This window comes from Notamacropus eugenii, chromosome 1 (genome assembly GCF_028372415.1).
Source record: "Notamacropus eugenii isolate mMacEug1 chromosome 1, mMacEug1.pri_v2, whole genome shotgun sequence".
In the NCBI taxonomy this organism is placed as follows: Eukaryota; Metazoa; Chordata; class Mammalia; order Diprotodontia; family Macropodidae; genus Notamacropus; species Notamacropus eugenii.
In genome coordinates this window covers 58,331,871-58,350,469 of record NC_092872.1, presented here as the reverse complement: position 1 = coordinate 58,350,469, position 18,599 = coordinate 58,331,871, and the positions used below count along the sequence as shown (strand labels likewise).

The window sequence follows — 18,599 nt, the reverse complement described above, 5'->3', positions numbered from 1 at the left end:
CAAAAAATACCCCAGAAGATAGTTAGCGCAAGTATTGGTGAAGGTTCTGTGTAAATTCCCAAAGGGAGTGAGTGGTCCACTACTCTGGGAGACTAATTGTATGTACTGGACAACTCTGGGAACTTGAGAGATTTTGTACACATTCAGGCCGTGACAGCCCCATCTTTTCATTTTGTCCACTGTAAAATACTGGCACCACCACCCAAGACAAATCTGGAGGACTGCTGAACCAAAAGTCATAAAATCCAGGAGATCTATATTATCCCAGTGGAGCAGAACAAGTCCTCCCACCACTGCCACCCAGAGCCAAGCTGCCTGGGAAGTCCTGAGCACTTTAAAGGCACTTGGCAGCAACCCCCCAACCCCCACTGGCACAACAAACCCCTCTTAGAGCATCCCAGCTGTTGTCTCTAACCTCATCCCAGCTGCTGACTCATCTAGCCACTTTTGATTTCTTAGTCCTGAGACATGTCCCTTCTTTCCTCTCCCTCTACACAAGCCTGTCCAACTAACCATGTTGACCCAGTTCCCTCTCTTTGAATTTTTCCCTGACCTGCTTAGTCCCAGAAGGCATTGCTACCCATATCCTAGAACCTGCCTCTCTTATTTTGTCTCATTCATCCAAGTATTCTGATTATCTAATTTTTTCAGCTACTCCTCTGAACACATTCTAGCCAAGTCTTTAATTTCTCAGTACTCAAATCTTCAGCATACCTGTCTTATTTAAGAAGGATCCAGTCCTGTGGACTCAATTCTTCTCTTGACCCTGACCTACTCCTTCCCCAAAGACCCACAACCAACTCCAGTCCCCACTCTGGTCCTCAGTTCCATATTGGGCCACATCTCTGGCCTTAGTCTGTTTGCAACGCAGACCACCCTTGGCTTTATCTTATCCCCATTTTACATAAATGAGGAAAACGAAACTCAAAGACATTGTGTTACTTTCCTTAGATCATTCAGTTATTAAGTGGCAGAGCAGGAAAAAGAATTAAAGTTTTTTTACTCTAATCCAGTCCCCTATGTATCACACCATGGAAGATTCCTAAAAACCTAACCAGTAGCATATTGATTTGAAATAATATACAAACAAAATTCCAGCATGACCCTTTCCCCTATTATTAGTTTTAGCTTGAAACTGAGTTCATGTTAGCATTATACTATGATCTTAAATATCCTATAGTGAATTTAGTTAAATCACAATTTAATGGGGTTTTTTTATTTCATACCCTGTGGAGGTACTCTTCAAGAGGAAAATAAGATTATATAACTAAATGTGAAGAAAATTTGTTTTTCAATATCAATATTACATTCAGTATAAAATCACATTTACATTATTTTACTCATTCATCTGAAAATATTTAAGTAGAATAATTAGAAAGTATAACCTATTGAAAATCTATGATGCATGAGGAAGTCAGTTTAAAAAAGGCATGTGGAAGGGAGTTCCCCAGAGCAATATCCTGCTTATGGGGCTCTGCAGAATACCATTTGAGGAGACAGTCATTCCAGAGAAGAGGGTTATCTTTGGGTTGGAGGGGCAGCCTAGCCAAAGGGTAAGGATAGAATTCAAGATAAGAGACGGTCTTTGTGTCTAATGTGGAGGGAATTGGGTCAGTGTTATAGAGTGCACTTTATCTCATGAATTAAATTGACATGTGCAGGATGGTCAGCTGCCTTTCTGAGAAGTCTTTGTATAGCCTGGAGCCCTCTCTGTATAAGCATCATTCTCCCCTATTGACCCTGAATAAATAATTTATATAAATAGATAGATGAATAAATAAAAGTGTTTTAATTTGTATAATATGTTCAGACTTCATCCCTATATTCCCTTCTTCATTAAAGTGCCTTATAGATGTTAGGATCTTAATAACAGTTTGTCAAAATAAACTGAATTATAATAATTCAACCTGGATTTTGATAAAGAGCAAACTAATCAACCTGAGTAAGAAACAAAATTCTTTGTTTAGCAATCTACCTATTTTCCTGTTTATTATCATATTTTATTTTTTGTGATACCAAGTAGTGAGTTCATTTTCATTCTTCTCTCAGTGGTATGAGTCTGGAGACCCAGTAAAGTCATATGTCAAGAAATCACAAAGCCAAGAAGCAGCCTCATTTGAACTGATTAGAAGGATTTTTTTTTAAATCACATTTTAGTGCCCTTCGGATGACATTGCAGCAGACAGCCAATGAACATACATCAGTGAAATAGGAGACCTTTTAGGTGTCTGTTGCCCTGTGTCTGTTCCAACAGAATACCTGAGCCATGAGATACCCTGGACTGCTTATGGAAGCCTGGGACTTAATGGAATAGCCTGATTTGGGTTTAGGTCAGTCTCTGGAGGTTCAGGGAATTCCAAGACAGTATTTTAGTTCCAGGAGTCTTGAGTCCAGTAAATTCCACATAACTTCATTGTTTTATATTTATATACCTATATGAGTTTCTAAAAGATGTTTCTCTGTGTATATAATGGTGCATATATACATATATACACAATTGTATGTGTATATATGTGTGTGTGCGCGCGCGCATGTGTGTGTGTGTATAAAATTAGGACTAGGTTTGTAAACAAAAAACCTAGGTTCAGATGCTAACTGCCTCTTAGTTTTAACTTCAGATAAGTCATTAAATGTCTCTTCTTGCCAAACAAAATAGTACTCATCCAAAGAGAAAGACCCTTAAAGTTTTGGTTTCTGCATGTTCCAAAAATATCTCTTAGTTCATCTTTTACCCCTTACAAAATCTTAGAAGTACTAGTGGTTATCCTGTGCTACCTGAAGTGTATGTGTTAATCTGAATGATACTTCAGTCACTATGGATTCAACTTTCACAAATCCAAACCCGTGAATTAGAAATCAATGACACATACGTTTATTGTGTAATACTTTGATGTAACTGCCTTTTCAAATACAGCTTATGAACTTGTTTTTTCATTTAAGGAGATGGTACGTTTTAGGAGAAAGAGCACAACACTAGGACCTAGGAGACGAGTTCTAGAATGAGTCTTGCTATTGACTGAGTTTCTTTTTCCAGCTCTATAAAATGAAGACTGGACTGTCTGGTTTGTGAAGTTTCTTCTAGCTCTAGTGATCAGTGCTGTCCTATATTTGTGAAAATTTATTGATTTATAAAAGGTGATACTTTATTTAAATGAACAAACAGGTAATGTGTAATACAACATATATTATAATATAATCAATGTAATGTACCACACTGGTCTATATATAGATTGCTATTTTCCCCACAAATCTACTTTTCAAACAAAGTGGGCATAAATAAAAATCAATAGTATTTTTCAACATGTATTTTTTTTTTTTGGCTTCCAAAGAGATCTCATTTTAGGATATGGCTCTACTGTTGGCAGCATATTCTTCTAACAGTATTTAGGTTTGGTCTTCTCTCTTTATGTTCTCTCCCTTGGTAAACACATCAGCTTCCATAGGCTTCTCTATGCATGTGACTGCCAAATGTGTGTGTGTGTGTGTGTGTGTGTGTGTGTGTATGTATGTATGTATGTATATATATTCTTCTCCTGAACTATATAGTCCCATACCAACAATTTGGCCATTGGACAGTTCTACCTGCATGTTCCATAGGCATCACAAATTCAGCATGTCTAAAACTAAACTCATTATCCCCAAAACCTACTCCTCTTCCTAACTTCCTGTTTTATATGTAGGTTGCCACCATCCTTCCAATAGTCTGTGTTCTGCTAGTTGAAGCCTTTTCTAGTTATCCTTGACTCTTTACTCTCCTTCACTTCCGTCCACCAGAGCCAATCAGTTGCCAAGTCTTGCTCATCATCTGTCACTTTCTGTTCATTTACATAGCTAGCTCCCTAACGTAGTTGGAGCCCTTATAACCTCTTACCTATACTGTTGCAATAACTTCCCAACTGGTCTCTCTGCCTCTAATCTCTCCTCTTTCCAATTCATCATCCACACAGCTGTCATATTGATACTTCTAAAGCATGGGTCTTAACTGGGTTGTTCACTTGCTCAGTAGCTCCTTATTGCCTGTAGGATAAAATATAAACACCTCTCAATTTAGCATCTAAAGCCTTTCGCACTCTAACTCCAACTTATCTTTCTGGACTGATTTCATATTATTTCCCATCATTCATTTCAGCCTAACTGAGCTATTTGCTGTTTCTCAAACTTGGTATTATACTTCCTGGTACCATGCCTTTGCATAAACTATCCCCTATCCCTGGAATCTCCTTTCTCACTTTTGCCTTCTGACTCTCTAGCTCCTGTAAGGCCAGCATAAGCATTGCCCCCCTCACAAGGTCTTTTCTGATCCATCTGCAGTTGTTAATACCCCATACTCCTCCAAATTACTTTATATCTGCTATGTATATATTTTTTGTTTCTTTATCTGTATATCTGTTGTGTTTCTTCAATAGAATGTAAGCTTTCATTTTTTGGTATATAGTAAGTATTTAATAAATACCTGTTGAACTGAAATGAATTGGAATGTAAGATTTTTCCATGATTTTCCTTTTTCTTTCTCATATTCAAAATAGGTTATAAAAAATTCTCCTGTGAAGACATTTGCCAGTGCTACCTTCAGTTGCCTCCTGGATGTGTTTTTATCAACAACAGTTTTCCTCATTCTGTCCATCACCTGCTTCCTAAAACATGGAATGGCTCCTGCCCCTCCCCCACCAGCTGCAGTTGTGATTTTCATCATTGCCATTCTGTTGGAAGTGTTCTCCCTCATCGTCTGTATTAGGTAAAATATGAAAACCTTAGCATGACAAATCTCAGTTGGGATACTATCTTTAAGTATACCCACGGGGGATGGATCCTTTAGCCTCATTTTGTTTAGGGAAAATAGACCCAAAATGGCCCTAGTCTTTCCTGGGTCGAGAGGGTATGCTGCTCTGGAAAGGCATGTGCCTATCTGGATCAAGTGTCAGGTATCTGGGTCAGAGAAAAGGAGGCTCCCCACTCCTAGCAGGAGGGGAATATTGCAATTGTGAAAAGATACTTGAAGATTTATGCTAGTAATTTGTTTAAAGAGAAGGAGAAAGACCAGTGTCAGTTTTCCTTAGTAACTGTAATTGACCAGGGAGAGTGCTCCTTGAGCAAGTTCAAAGGTGTTTTTGGTCAGTGACAGTGGAATCTTTTGAAGGGTCATCCTTTCTGTCTGTAGCATTACAGGACTTCTGCTATGAAGGTGATACTTCACTCACAGAGTATGAGCTAAGAAACTTTACAAAGGATCTCTGTGCCTGGAGAAAATTGGAGTGTGAATTGGGGAGCTTAATCAGGGTGTCCATTCAACATGATTAAAAGAGGAGAAAACCTGAAAGTAAACTGAGAAGTCAAACATGGAGTGGTCTCCAGGAGTTGCTCATGGTGGACCAATTAGAATATAAATTATTCTATCTAATATGGCTAATTTGCATACTCAATGAGTACTTAAGCAATCCTCCACTTGGAGAGAAAAATGGAGCTTAGACATTAATAATAGCTGAGAATTCTATTTTTCTTATCCAAAAAATGATTATTTCCTCATCGTAAGGGTGACCTCCTTAACTAACTGTGGTAATCACAGCTTGTGCTAAATCATAGGTTCTGTTTGAGAGTAACCAGACATTGCTTTCTGTTGCCCAGGATGCAACCTCTAGAAGCATCTTTCTTCCAATAAATTGAAAAAATTCCCATAAGGTATTTAGGTATTTAGCAATGTGGTAGTATAGGTTTTTTGCAGCAGCATTTTCCCTATTCCATAAGCAGGAATAGCGCAGGTTGTTTAAAGGAAATATGTTGTGACATTAATTTAATTTTTATTATTTTTTAAAAGTTAATTATGACAATTTCATTATTTTTTGATGGTATTGTTAATATTTAGGTGGTCAGAAATATAAAATTCATTGACATCTGAAATTCATAAAATTCTAAGGGACTTTTAGAAATAAAATCTAATCAACTCCTTACTTGAAAGTACTTAATTTTTTATGAAAAAATATTAGAATCACAGGATCATACATTTGGACAATTGTTGTTCAATTGTATCGAACCTTCTGTGACCCCATTTGGGGGTTTTCTTGGCAAAGTTATTACCAGCTCATTTTACAGATGAGGAACTGAAGCAAAGAGAGTGAAGTGTCTTACCTAGGGTCACACAGCTAGCAAGTGTCCGAGGCTGGGTTTGAACTCATGGAGATGAGTCTTCTAATTCGAAGGTCAGTGCTATATCCAGTGCACCACCTAACTGCCCAGATTTGGAAATGAAAAGCACCTTTTAGGTCATCTAGTCCAATCTCTTCATTTTGTAGGTCACTCAGGTAGTTAAGTACCAAAGATAGGATTGGAATCTATATTTTATTCTAGAGGAAATAAGGAGCCCCTGGAGTTTATCTAGTAAAGGAGAGTATGGTCAGATTCACACATCAGGAATATCAACATGGCAACACCATGAAAGAAGGTCTGGAGAAGGGATAGTCTGATTGGGATTCCCTAGATACAGAGAAGAAAAAGCATGGAATCTTCTTTTCTCTCCTTTATCTGGATGCAAAGTCGAAGGGGGGGAGGGAGTAATTTTGCTTTCCTTTTGGAAGTATACTCTGGATTATAATGCCTAGGAGATAGCCCTCATCCTTTACGAAAATTACCAGAATTGTGTTCTGACTGGTTTTACTTTATATTTTTATGTTTGCCTTTTTTATCATATATTAGAGTAAAGCAGGGCAAATTACTTATAATACATAAGAAGGAAGGAAGACAGGAGGCAAGAACTTTTTTTTGAAAAAAGTTGTTTCATTAAATTTTTCTTAATTACATTTAAAAAATTTTAACATTAATTTTTTAAAATTTTGAACTCTAAATTCTCTCCCTCCCTCCCCTCCCCCACCTCTTGAGAAGGTAAGCAATCTATCAGTTATACATGTGAAGTCATGCAAAACATATTTCCATATTAGCCATGTTGCAAAAGAAAATACACATACACACAAATAAAGAAAGTTTAAAAAGTCTGCTTTAATCTGCACCCACAGTTCATCAGTTCTCTCTCTGGAAGCAGATAGCGTTTTTCATCATGGGTCCTTTAGAAATGTCTTGGATCATTGTATTGATCAGAGTAGAGAAGTCTTTCACAGTTGGTCGTTGTTACAGTGTTACTGTGTATGATGTGGTTCTGCTTACTTCATTCTGCTTCAACTCATATAAGTCTTACCAGGTTTTTTTTTTAAACAATCCTTATCATTTCTTATAGCACAAGAATATTCTACCACAGTCATATACCATAACTTGTTCAGCCACTCCCCAATTATTGACATCTCCTCAATTTCTGATTCTTTGCAACCACAAAAAGAGCTGCTATGAATATTTTTGTACAAATAGGTCTTTTTCCCTTTTCTTTGATCTTTTTGGGATACAGATCTAGTAGTGGTATTGTTGAGTCAAAGGATATGCATAGTTTTATAGCCCTTTGGACATGCTTCCAAATTGTTCTCCAGAATGGTGGAATCAGTTCACAAATCCACCAACAATTCATTAGTGTCCCAATTTTCCCACATCCCCTCCAACATTTGTCACTTTCTTTTTCTATCATGTTAGCCAATCCAGTGGATGTGAGATAGTTTCTCAGAATTGTTTTAATTGAAAGAGGGATGTAACAGCTAACTTTAGAAATATCTCATTTGATCCTCACAATAGCCCTGTGAGGTGGATGCTTTTTATATCCCCATTTTACATTTGAAGAAATTGAGAGTTGTCTACAACTGTGGAGTGGCTTGCCCAGGGCCACACAACTATAAGTGTCAGAGGTCAGATTTTAACTGTAGTCTTCCTGACTCCAGGCCCTGTTGTCTGTCCACTAGACTGCCTTATTGCCTTTTACTAGAGCAAAGCTGTGAAGGGTTTGCCCTAGGTTAGGAAGTTAAGAGGGCACACGAACCACTATCTGTCTGTTATCTGATCCTTATAAACCCCAGGTAGTTGCTAGAGCCTCCTCTTCTTTTAGCACTCTAGAAACAGGTGTCTTGGACTGCCACTTGCCTCCCTAAACCATGAACCTCTCCACTTTCCCTACAATCCTGGTAATGGTTCTGGGCATAAAAATTGCCAGTTACGTGAGTGAGGCTAATGTAGGTACAATTATTTACAAAAACTCATATTTAGTATGTTAAAGTGTTCCCTTTTACTAAAGGATTTATAGGTTCAGGCAGTATCTACTTTTTCCCCGATGCATTTCTGGTAACCACATCATAGTTCATTGCCAATAGACTGAATTTTTCCATACAGTGTACTTAGCCAAGGACTTTGTACTGAATAAATCATAACTCTGATTAACAATATGTTATGAAGACAAAGATTTTTTTTTTTATTCAAAGCTGTGGTCTTATTAGCATATGACTCTTCCTGTGTGGAAACTCCCTCCATTGATGTAGCTCCATAAATTGCCTGTAACTTATTAACCAAATAACAAGTATTTATTAAGGTTCTACCTTGTGCCAGGCACTGAGGTAGACCATGGGGATACAAGTACAAAGAATGAAAGAATTGTTTCAGGCATTAAGAGGTCAGGTGACTTGCCTGACAGACGGGGTTGAACTGAGGTCTTCCTAATGTTGAGAGACTTTATATCCAACTCTAGCTCCAAAAACAAATATAATAAACTTCTAGAATCATTTAAATTATTCAGATTATACTGCAAGTCCAATAAGTTAGGTGTAAGCGTACACTGCACCAGGGCCCCAAGTTTGCTACAAAAGACATATGGGTACTGAAACTGTGATTTCAAGAGAGTGGAACTCCTAGAGGTTAAATGATTTGTTTGGGAGGGTCACCCAGCTGGTGTATGTCAAAGATGGAATTTGAACTCAAGTCTTCCAGTTTCCCGGCCCTACTCCATCTGCTGCCTCTCAAAATACATGCAGTGCATATAAAAACAAAATACAGCTCTCTTTTATCAGAGTGAGACTGTCTTATGAGAAGGTGAGTTTCTTGTCCCTCTGGAAGTGATCAGCCTAAGATTGATGAACACCATATGTCATGGATATTATAGAGAGGATTCCTCTGTTGGTTGTGAGTTTAGACTAGAATTCTAAGCTCCCTTCCAACTCTTAGTGTATGGTGTTTACTCTGAAGCTAATTCAGTCATTTTCACTTATGTCTGACTCTTTGTGACCCTGTTTGGGTTTTTTTTGGCAAAGATACTGGAGTGGTTTGTCATTTCCTTCTCCAGCTCATTTTACAGATGAGGAAACTGAGTCAGAGTTAAGTGACTTTTCCAGGATCACACAGTGATCACACACTAGTAAGTGTCCAAGGCCAGATTTGAACTCAGGAAGATGAATCTTCTGACTCCAGGCCCAACACTCTATCCACTGTATTACCTAGCTGCCCAAGGCTAATATATTAGCTATAATAAACATTCAATTAATGATTAAATTTTTAAAAGTACTATAAGTTTAGAGTACCTGGAGGGGAGAGGAGAAATGATTTGTATGACCCAGATACTTTAAAAACGAAAGTCTACTTTTTCCCTGATATAGATTGCCCTCCAACAAGCTAGGGTTGAGGTTTTCAGAACCGTGCCACTGACCTCAGAGCTACCTTATGAAAGTTTTGTACTTTGTTGTCAGCTACTATACTTCTTACTTCCGATTTCCCTGGGAAGCCTTGAAAACAATTTCCAGGTCATCAAGACTACTACCTCCCCACCACCAAAAAACAAATTGCCAAGACAAACATAAGCTTCACTAGACAGATTGATGAGTCACAGGACTTTGGCCAAAATGCTAAATACAGGGAACATAGTAGTAGAGATATTAGTCAGATCCAGTGAGGGAAGGTAGTCATACTGGAAGCAAGTAAAGGTGGGAACTACTTGTATCTATGCATAGATACCTATTTCATACTTACATTTCCCTTTATTGTGAGGCAAGAACATTTTCAGAATTTTTGCACCTGTTTTCCATTAATTATGTCACTTATCAAATAAACTAATATGAAACATGATGGCTTTTATAGTTTTAACAGAAGGTATATTTTACACTGTGTGAAGAATGTTTTTGTCAGCTTAAAAGCAACAGACAAAATCTGTTATTGATTTCATACCTGTAGTGACAGAATCATTGATATAAAGCAGGGTGGGGGGCTGAGGGGGGACTTCAGGGGGCCTCTATTCTAACCCTGTCATTTTACAGATGAGGAAACCGAGATGCAGAGATTAAATTATTTGTCCATTCACACTGCCTTTATCAAATGGCTTTGTTTTTGGTTTTGTCTATTACAGAATTAATATACAAATTTAATTTTTTGTTCAAAATCCCAATGGAACGCCATTTTCTAAAATTGAGCCATTAGCGCCATCTTCTGGCTCAATGATTATGTTACTTGTCTATCTGCTAATAGAATGGTCAAAAGTAAAATAAGTACCTCAATATCTGGATCCCACACCGTGCCTTTCTGCCTCAATCATTTTACATGAGAATATATTATTAGTAATACTAGAAGCTTAGCCTAAACTTAAAATACGAAATCCTCCGCCTGTCGTTTAAACCTTCAGTAACATTACTCCAACTTCCCTTTCCCAACTTATTTCATGTTTCTCCCCAATCTGACTTGTTAGCAGTTCCCTGTACTTGATTTTCCATATCCTGCATCTGTGCCTTCTCATGGACTGTCTTTCATGTCTAGGCTTTGTTTCCTATTCACTTCTAGCTCTTCGAGTCCCTAGTTTCCCTCACGGCTCTGTTCAGATGCTAGTTACTATACAAAGCTTTCCCTTCTCTCCTCAGTAGTTCTTTCTTGTTCCTTAAGTTGCTTTGAATTTATCTCTATATATGTTGTATCACATTCCACTCCCTTCTCAAGCTCTGTTGTTTTCTCATCCTCATACTTGACTGAAGTTGCTCTTGCTAGGGTTGCCAGGAATTTCTTAAATGCTAATTCCGTAGTCTTTTCCCAGTTCTCATCCTGCTTGACCTTTCTACAGCTTTTGACATTCAACATCCTCCAGGATATTTTCTTTCGTCTTGGCTTCTAGTTATTAGATCATTCCCCTGCAATTATTCAAAATCATGTGGCTTCTAAACGAATAAGAATGTAATCTATGGGATATTTAAGACCTTTAGAAAAATTTGACAACCTTCTTCAACATTTTCCAATGGTCAATAAATCTTATGAAATTATTAGAAAGATTATAGAATCTCAGAGTTGGAAGATACCTCAGAGGCCAAATAATCCAACATGTACTTGAAGGAAGTCCCTTTAAAACATTCCCAACAAGAGGTCATCCAACCTCCGTATGGAGACCCTTAGTGAGGGGGAGCCCACTATTTCCCAAAGTTGTCCTACATACATTTAGAGGCACTGTTAGGGTAGAAAAATGAAAGGAATACTGGATTTGGAGTCAGAGGCCCTGAATTCAAATTCTGCCTTTGCCACTCATTGTATAACCTTGAATAAGTTGACCTCTCTGAACCTCAGATGCTTTATCTGTAAAAATGAAGAAGTCATCCCTTTAAGGTACCTTCTAATCCTAAAATTCTAGATATTTCTAATTGTTAAGAAGTTTTTTTCCTTACATCCTAATTATATACACCTTACTCTTTGTTCTGTTAAGCAAAACAAGAACATGAGTCTCTTCTATAGGACAGCTCTTCAGATTCTTGTAGACAGCAACTTCTTTAAATCTTCTGTTCTCTAGGTTAAACATCTCTAGTTCCTCCAACTGATCCTCCAGAGTTATGATCCTGGTCCCTTTCTGTTGTATATGCCCATCCTATAATATAGTACCCAGAACAGAACACAGTACTCTGGGGGTGGGGGTGGTCTGATCAGGGCACAGTCCAATGAGACTAGACTTACCTCCTTCATCCTCTGCACTGGGCTTTTCAAATAGCCTAGCTTTGACAATTAGCTTATATCACAGCTGCATCACAGTTAATTTGTACTGGACTTGTAGTTTACTTAATCCCTTATTTTTATTTTCAAGTGAACTGCTGTCTAGCCATGCCTGCCTAATCTTAGACTTTTTTTTAATTTAATTCATGAAACATTTATTGTCTACTGTGTGCCTGATACTGAGGAATGGAGACAAAAATGAAACTCTCCTTGTCCTCCAGAACTTACATCCTGTTGAAGGGAAAATATATTTACATGTGCATGTATGCACGTAGGTACATATAAAATTAAATATAAGAGAGAGAGAGGAGGTCACTAACATCTGGATGGATCAGGATAAATTTCTGTAAGAGATGGCACTTGAGCAGAGCTTTGAAGGAAACTGAGGATTCTAACAGGTAGAAATGAGAGAGGAGTATGTTCCTGGACATCCTATTCAGAAGACTGAAGAGAGGAAATGGAATGTCCTTTATGGGGAAGAGCAAACAGGACTAGTGGGATGAGCTTAAAATCCGTTCAGGAACATAAGATCTAATAAGCCCACAAAGGTAGGCTCCAGCCCAATTTAAGGCACTTTCCACAGCAAAGGAATGGGTATTTTGTCCTAGAGACAAGAGGAAGCCACAGAAACTTCTTGAGCAGGCAAATGACTTGGTCAGACCTGTGCTTCAGAATGCTGAAAGTGGCAGCTGTTGGGAGGATTAATTGGAAAGGGTCAAGTCGTTAGGAGGCTGTTGCAATAGTTGAGGTGAGAGATAGTGAGATTCTAAACTGGACTGGTGGTAATATTAGCTGAGAGAAGGAGGTAGAATTGATGAGATTTGGCAACTGATTAGATATGAGAGGTAAAGGAAAGTAAAAAGTTGAGGATGATTCTGAGGTTGCAGTCCTGGTCATTCAACAGTTACAGGGAAGGAAGATGAAATAATATGTTATTATTTGAGCTATCTGAAACTATGTTATATTCTCAGGTAGATATTAATGAGAATTTTTGTATATTAGTTATTAAATTCCCTACTGATGATCAAAAGTTAAAGTGAACATTTAGAACCATTATGGTAAAAGAAGAGTGATAATGTTGAGCCCTACTGATGTATTCAGGTTCCTAAAACCCATTTAAACTCACCTTCTATGCAGTCACTGCTCATGGATGCTCATGGGTTCTTCCTCTGAAACTCATTTCAACCAGTCAGAATTAATCATGCAATTAATTTTAGCACCATTTGCTCAAAATAAATGCAAGATATAAAATAGATAAGACTCAAGTTACAAACACTCTTGCCTCCCACTTCCCAAATTGTAACCTTCCAAACTTCCACGGAACAAGTATTCCTTTCAGACCCATACTGTAACCAATAGAACAGGAAAAACAGGCTTATGAGTCTTCTCTGGGCACTTCCCAAGCTACTATATAAGACCAACAAGCAGGATTTTAAAGTAATATCCAGTAAAGTCGCAACCTTGGGTCTGCTGAGTTTCTTAGCTTTGGAACAGATGAACAGAGAAACCCCAGACCACATTTTCACCATCATCAGTGAGGTCCAAACGAGACCACAGAAGCCCTTTCTTTAGGGAGTCCTGCTTCTTAGGAACCAAAGACTCAGGAGGCTCAGATAGGCTCCTCTTCATCTCCTGACATCCTTCTTTACTATTTATTTTTTCCAGTCTCCCTAGCTCTCCTTCCATCCCTACCTTTTGAAACTTCCTCTCTCTCATCCCTCAGAAGAGCTCTGCCTAGCCTTTTGGGATATATGGGGTATTCAAAGAGGACTAGCACCTCAGCTGTGAGGATAAGCCCTTTTCTGAGCTTCTTATCCACCTTTGGTCCATCTGTAACTCAACTCTCACCTGTGGCTCCAAGAAGCTTTGGCAGGAGCAGCAGCCACACCCCAGGAAAACTGAGTTGGCAGATAGGCTCAACTAGTTAAGGGTAACTGACAGGCCTCAAACCTGTCAGTGAGTTGGGGGATGCCTGCCCCAAGTGTGTGAAGACTTCCTCCATTGGAATGGGTGAATGAGAACAATTTGGTCCAATGGCCTTGACGGCAGCTGAAGCAGGCACTGTGGGGTGCTTAGAGCTGGTTCAGACATTGAAGATGCCAAGGTCATCCACTGCATCCTGGATGATCTGCAGTCATCTTGACTTTTGTCTTGCCACTGGACTTCAGTGACTCTGGAAGAGAAAGTGAGACTTTGTGAAACTGCCTCCCTTAAATCCAGTTTGCACATGAGTCAAGACATCACACCATGATGTCATTGGTCCTCTTCAAAATCTAAGGATGAACAAGAGCAGCTGCCTAGCCCTGGCCTCTTACTTGGCTTGCTGCAATTTCCTGTTCCCAAACATCTGTGGAAACTCTGAAGAGACCCTTTACTCCTCATGATGTGTGACATTTATAAGTGTTTACGTACATTAGCCTATTGCTCTACTATAATATCAGTCTATTTTCTCTTGTTCTATCATCACAGGAGCATTGGAACAGGTACCTATAATTTTCTGAACTCTTTCTATTCCTAAAAGTCATCATTAAAGCACCCATTCAGTCTTGTCTTCGTATTGAATAATCTCATTTCCATTGGTCTTTCTTTTTCTCAGATAGCCTACCTTTAAACTTATTTGTAGCTTTGCTTTGGACCTTTCTATAAGGTCTCCACATCCACTTTATACTGTGGGGACTGAGAGTTAATACTGTTCTTTGGCAAGAATTGTTGTTGTTGTATTTGTCCTTTGTTCTGGAAGAGGACCATGATGACATCAAGATGATGACGTGACTTGCAGGTGACTTTGATTTGAGTGAGGGAGGGCTGTGCAAGGTCACCAACCTCAATTTCTTCTCCTGAGCCATCCGGATCCAGTGGCCTGATATTCATCAGGATGGCTGGAGATGGCCCCAGTGCAATGTGAGACCCAGGCCCTTTCACGCTAAGGTCTTATAGCATTCTCACTTTTAGTGAGACACACCCATTCAATGAATAGCCTTCTTTAAGTAGTTGCACAAGGGATGGCCCCTTTAATAAAAAAAAAAAAATCAAGCTGGGAGGAGAAGACCCTTTGGGTTCCTGGGTAAAAGAAAAACAATTACTATTTAGTATTTAAATCCACTCTGTGCTAGGTGGGTGAGTACTTGTTATTCAGGCTATGAGCTCCTGAGTGAATTGGGTTTGAGGTTTGATCTTTGAGCAAGAATCAGACCAATACCAAATATATAGAAAATTAGCACTTATTTTTTATATTTTATATTTCTGTGTTTATAGTATTTCAAGAATTCAAGGATTTACAATTTCATAGATGTGGATATTTGCATCACTGATGCATCAGGTTATAGAGGGCTTTGAGTGTCAAGCAAAAAGTATGAATTTTATTCAGCAGGTAATACTGAAGGAGTCACTTTTTTTTTTAGTAAAGAAATAACCAGATCTATACATAAGGAGAATTAAGGCTATGCATGTGGCATAACCAGATCTATACATAAGAAGAATTAGTCTGGCAGGGCTTTTTCATTAGTATGAAAAAATAGATTGACAAGGAGAGAGAATAGAGGTACAAAGATCTATCAAGAGGCTTTAGGAATAGTTGAGGCTTTTCCTATAGCAGTAGCAGTGGGAGTAGAGAGGATGGGACAGAGGCAAGAGATATTATGGAATAAGAAAACAATTTGGAACAACTCTCATTCAATATAAATTAAAATCTGCTGTGTGTATCGTAATATGAATGCAGATTGACTACTGAAATCAATAATTTTATGCTCACCATTTTCATTGTTGACTCAGTAGAGAGACTTTGCTCATTCTATCAAGTTTTCAGCTTTCTTGCCTTCCATTTGTGGTCTGGTGGAATACAGCCCTCTCGCTGGGCTGTATTCGTTGTCCAATTGATTTTCTACACAACCTGTCTAGAATATTACACCTACCTATTTTTATGATTGACCTACATGTAGAAAAATAGTGTTTGCTGTGTATGTTAAAATTTTGAATTACTTAGTAACTTCATTTGTTACAGAATGGCATTTTTCCTCGAGGAGGTAATGACATGTACTAAGCACCTGCTGGAGGTGATATCTGGTTGGCTACCTCGGCATTTCATTGGCGCAATCCTGATCTCCCTCCCGGCCCTTGCAGTTTATTCTCATTTTACCTCTGAATTTGAAACAAACATACATGTAAGTCATTTACTATGTTTGTCTATCTTAGTCGCTGTGTTCTGTTGGAACTTCTGTTCATTTTCATGTATAAGCTTTGGACATTCTTTTAGATATCACAAGCCTTTAAAAAAACTCATTAAATAAATGGTCCCTTTAAAAAGTAAACCTTTACCCAAGATAGAAATCTGTCAGTAAAGGTTCAGCTTCTATCCTTTGTATATAGTGCTCTTTAAAATTCTGTTAACTAACTGAATTACAAACCCTGCTTCAGCACCTGGAAGAACCTCCCAAAAGTACAGTTCGACTGTAAAATAGAAGTTTGTAATTATTATTCTAATATTTTGCAGCTCAGATTCAAGCAGTTTGTCCCAAGGGTCCAAGTAAAAACTCCAAATTCAAATTAACCAAGTAATTCAACAAACGCTTCATAATTGATGCAGATATGTAGTGAAACTTGCGTCAGCTGTTAAATCACTGGAAAAGAACTTCTAAACTGAACTCCATAGGTCGTGGATGCGTACAAACTTGAAGACTGTGTATATCTCTAGTGCAAACTAATGTAAAATGAGTATCTAAAGGCCTGATTGCATTTTCATGCTTTTAGACCCAAATTATATTTTGGTTTATTCACAGCAGGGCGCTTCAAGGAAAAGCATTATAGTGGCAGCCTTCAAATGAGGGTGCTTACAGACAACTTTTTTTTCTTTGCATCAGCATAAGCTTTGGAACATTATGGGAAACAATTTAAACTTGTCATTTTAAACATTTAAAATTCTAGGTAATGAACTTCATGTTATATTATCTGTTTGGAAGACTATTTGACTCACTAAGTGTAAAAATAACAGCCACTTTTAACAACTTTAATCTCAAACTTAAAAGTTTCAGTATTGAACAAAAAAAAGACTTAAAATACTTAATAACAAACAATACTTAATAATACTGACCAGGCAAAAAGAAGATAAATGAGTGTGAACCAGGTCTATTGGGGAAAGCTTTGTGGAGGGGGCCGGTACTTGAAGCTTGAATAGTATTTCAGTAAATAGCAGCATGCTGGAGAGGAGGGTGGAGGAAGAACATGAAGAAAGGTTTAGGAACAGAAAGTATCTGGCAGGGTAAAAAGAGCACTCAAGTAGACGTCAAGGAGCAGACTTCTAGTCCCACTGGTGCCATTAATTGGCTATGTAATCTTGGGCAAATCATTTCCTCTCTGGGCCTCAGTTTCCTTGATTGTAAATCAACTTCCGAGGTCCATTCTTGTCCCAAGGCTCTATGTTGTCATTTGGCCTTATATAACTTTTCAGGAGAACTGATTGTTATTTCACATAACAGTATTCACTGAATAATATTACTCAGTTAAACTCATATAATAGGAAGTTTAGTTGAAACCTCGAGTTCAATTTGAAATGGCTTTTTTTCTCATTGCAGTATACCATGTTTATGTGCTCTGCGATTCTGGTCACCATTGTGCAGTACTGTAATTTTTGCCAGTTAAGCTTCTGGATGAGATCAGCATTAGCAACAATTGTTGGAGCTGTGCTTGTCATTTTGCTCTATGTCTCTTTGTATCCAGACAGGTAAGTTATGAATGTGACAGATCGGTGCAGTCACTGAAACAAAATTGCCTGCAGTGCCAACTGTTGCTTCTGAAATGACTCTCAATTCAAGACAAAAAAACGGCAGAATCTTAAGTATGGGCCACTGCGTATAATGTCAGACTTGTTCAGTATGTAGGTTAGTTTTACTGAACTGGTTTTTTTTTTCCTCTTTTTTATTCTTTATTCATTCTTCCTGAAGTGGGCTCCTTCCATATCTCTGCTGCTGAAATTGTTTTTTCCCTTCTAGGCCCAGTCAAGTTACCACCTCCTTGTCTCATCAGCTAGAAATTGTCTTTCTTTCCTTGAGTCTTTCCCGTTTCTCTGTGACTTCCCTTGTATGATAGCTTTTGTGTCTGTGTGCGTTATGTATGCCCCTACTGGGTGGTAAGGGTCTTGAGAGTAGGGTCTATATCTTGTTTTATCTCCGAATCCTCTGCGTCTAGCACAGGGTTTTACACGTAAAAGTTACTTACTAAATAGGTTACTACTTATTCAACGGACTACATCAAAAATCAACCAAGATACAGTAGTACTATCCCTGTATGTGGTCAAACCTCTGATTTAGATAACAGGATGCTCCCTAAGAATGATAGACTTTTTTTTATGTCACTTGCTTACATGGTTAAAGAGAATCTTCTCTGAAAAAATTGAGATATGCTTGTCATGGATGCCTTTTAAATAGCCCTTCATGCTTTTATGAAGGTAACTCCTTCTCCAAACAAGGTATTAGACTCAACTGCTTTCAATGATTGTCTTGAGCATCCTAGCTTTAGTTTTTCCCTGGGGATATGTGTGTGTGTGTGTGTGTGTGTGTGTGTGTGTGTGTGTGTGTGTGTGTACAAAGACATTTGGAGTTTCTAGCCACTAGCAGTTTTTGTATGCTTCATCAAAGTGAAGGAAGTCAGTTATGGCTTTTTAAGAGTTTCTTTTCTATGTGGGTTTGCTACACATAGTCATTCATCCCACATATTTTTGGCATGTGATATGAAATCTTCTTAGC

At 38.2% G+C, this 18,599-nt stretch overlaps 1 protein-coding gene across 2 annotated transcripts in view; it reads left to right on the top strand.

The window, feature by feature from the left end:
- ADCY9 (adenylate cyclase 9) overlaps positions 1-18,599 on the top strand; it is a 165,421-nt gene that overhangs the window by 122,727 nt on the left and 24,095 nt on the right. For both annotated transcript variants that reach the window (XM_072603319.1, XM_072603308.1), the window contains exons 6-8: positions 4,527-4,735; positions 15,863-16,022; positions 17,430-17,578. In XM_072603319.1, the coding sequence (XP_072459420.1) occupies positions 4,527-4,735; positions 15,863-16,022; positions 17,430-17,578 (518 nt within the window). The remainder of the gene's footprint in view (positions 1-4,526; positions 4,736-15,862; positions 16,023-17,429; positions 17,579-18,599) is intronic.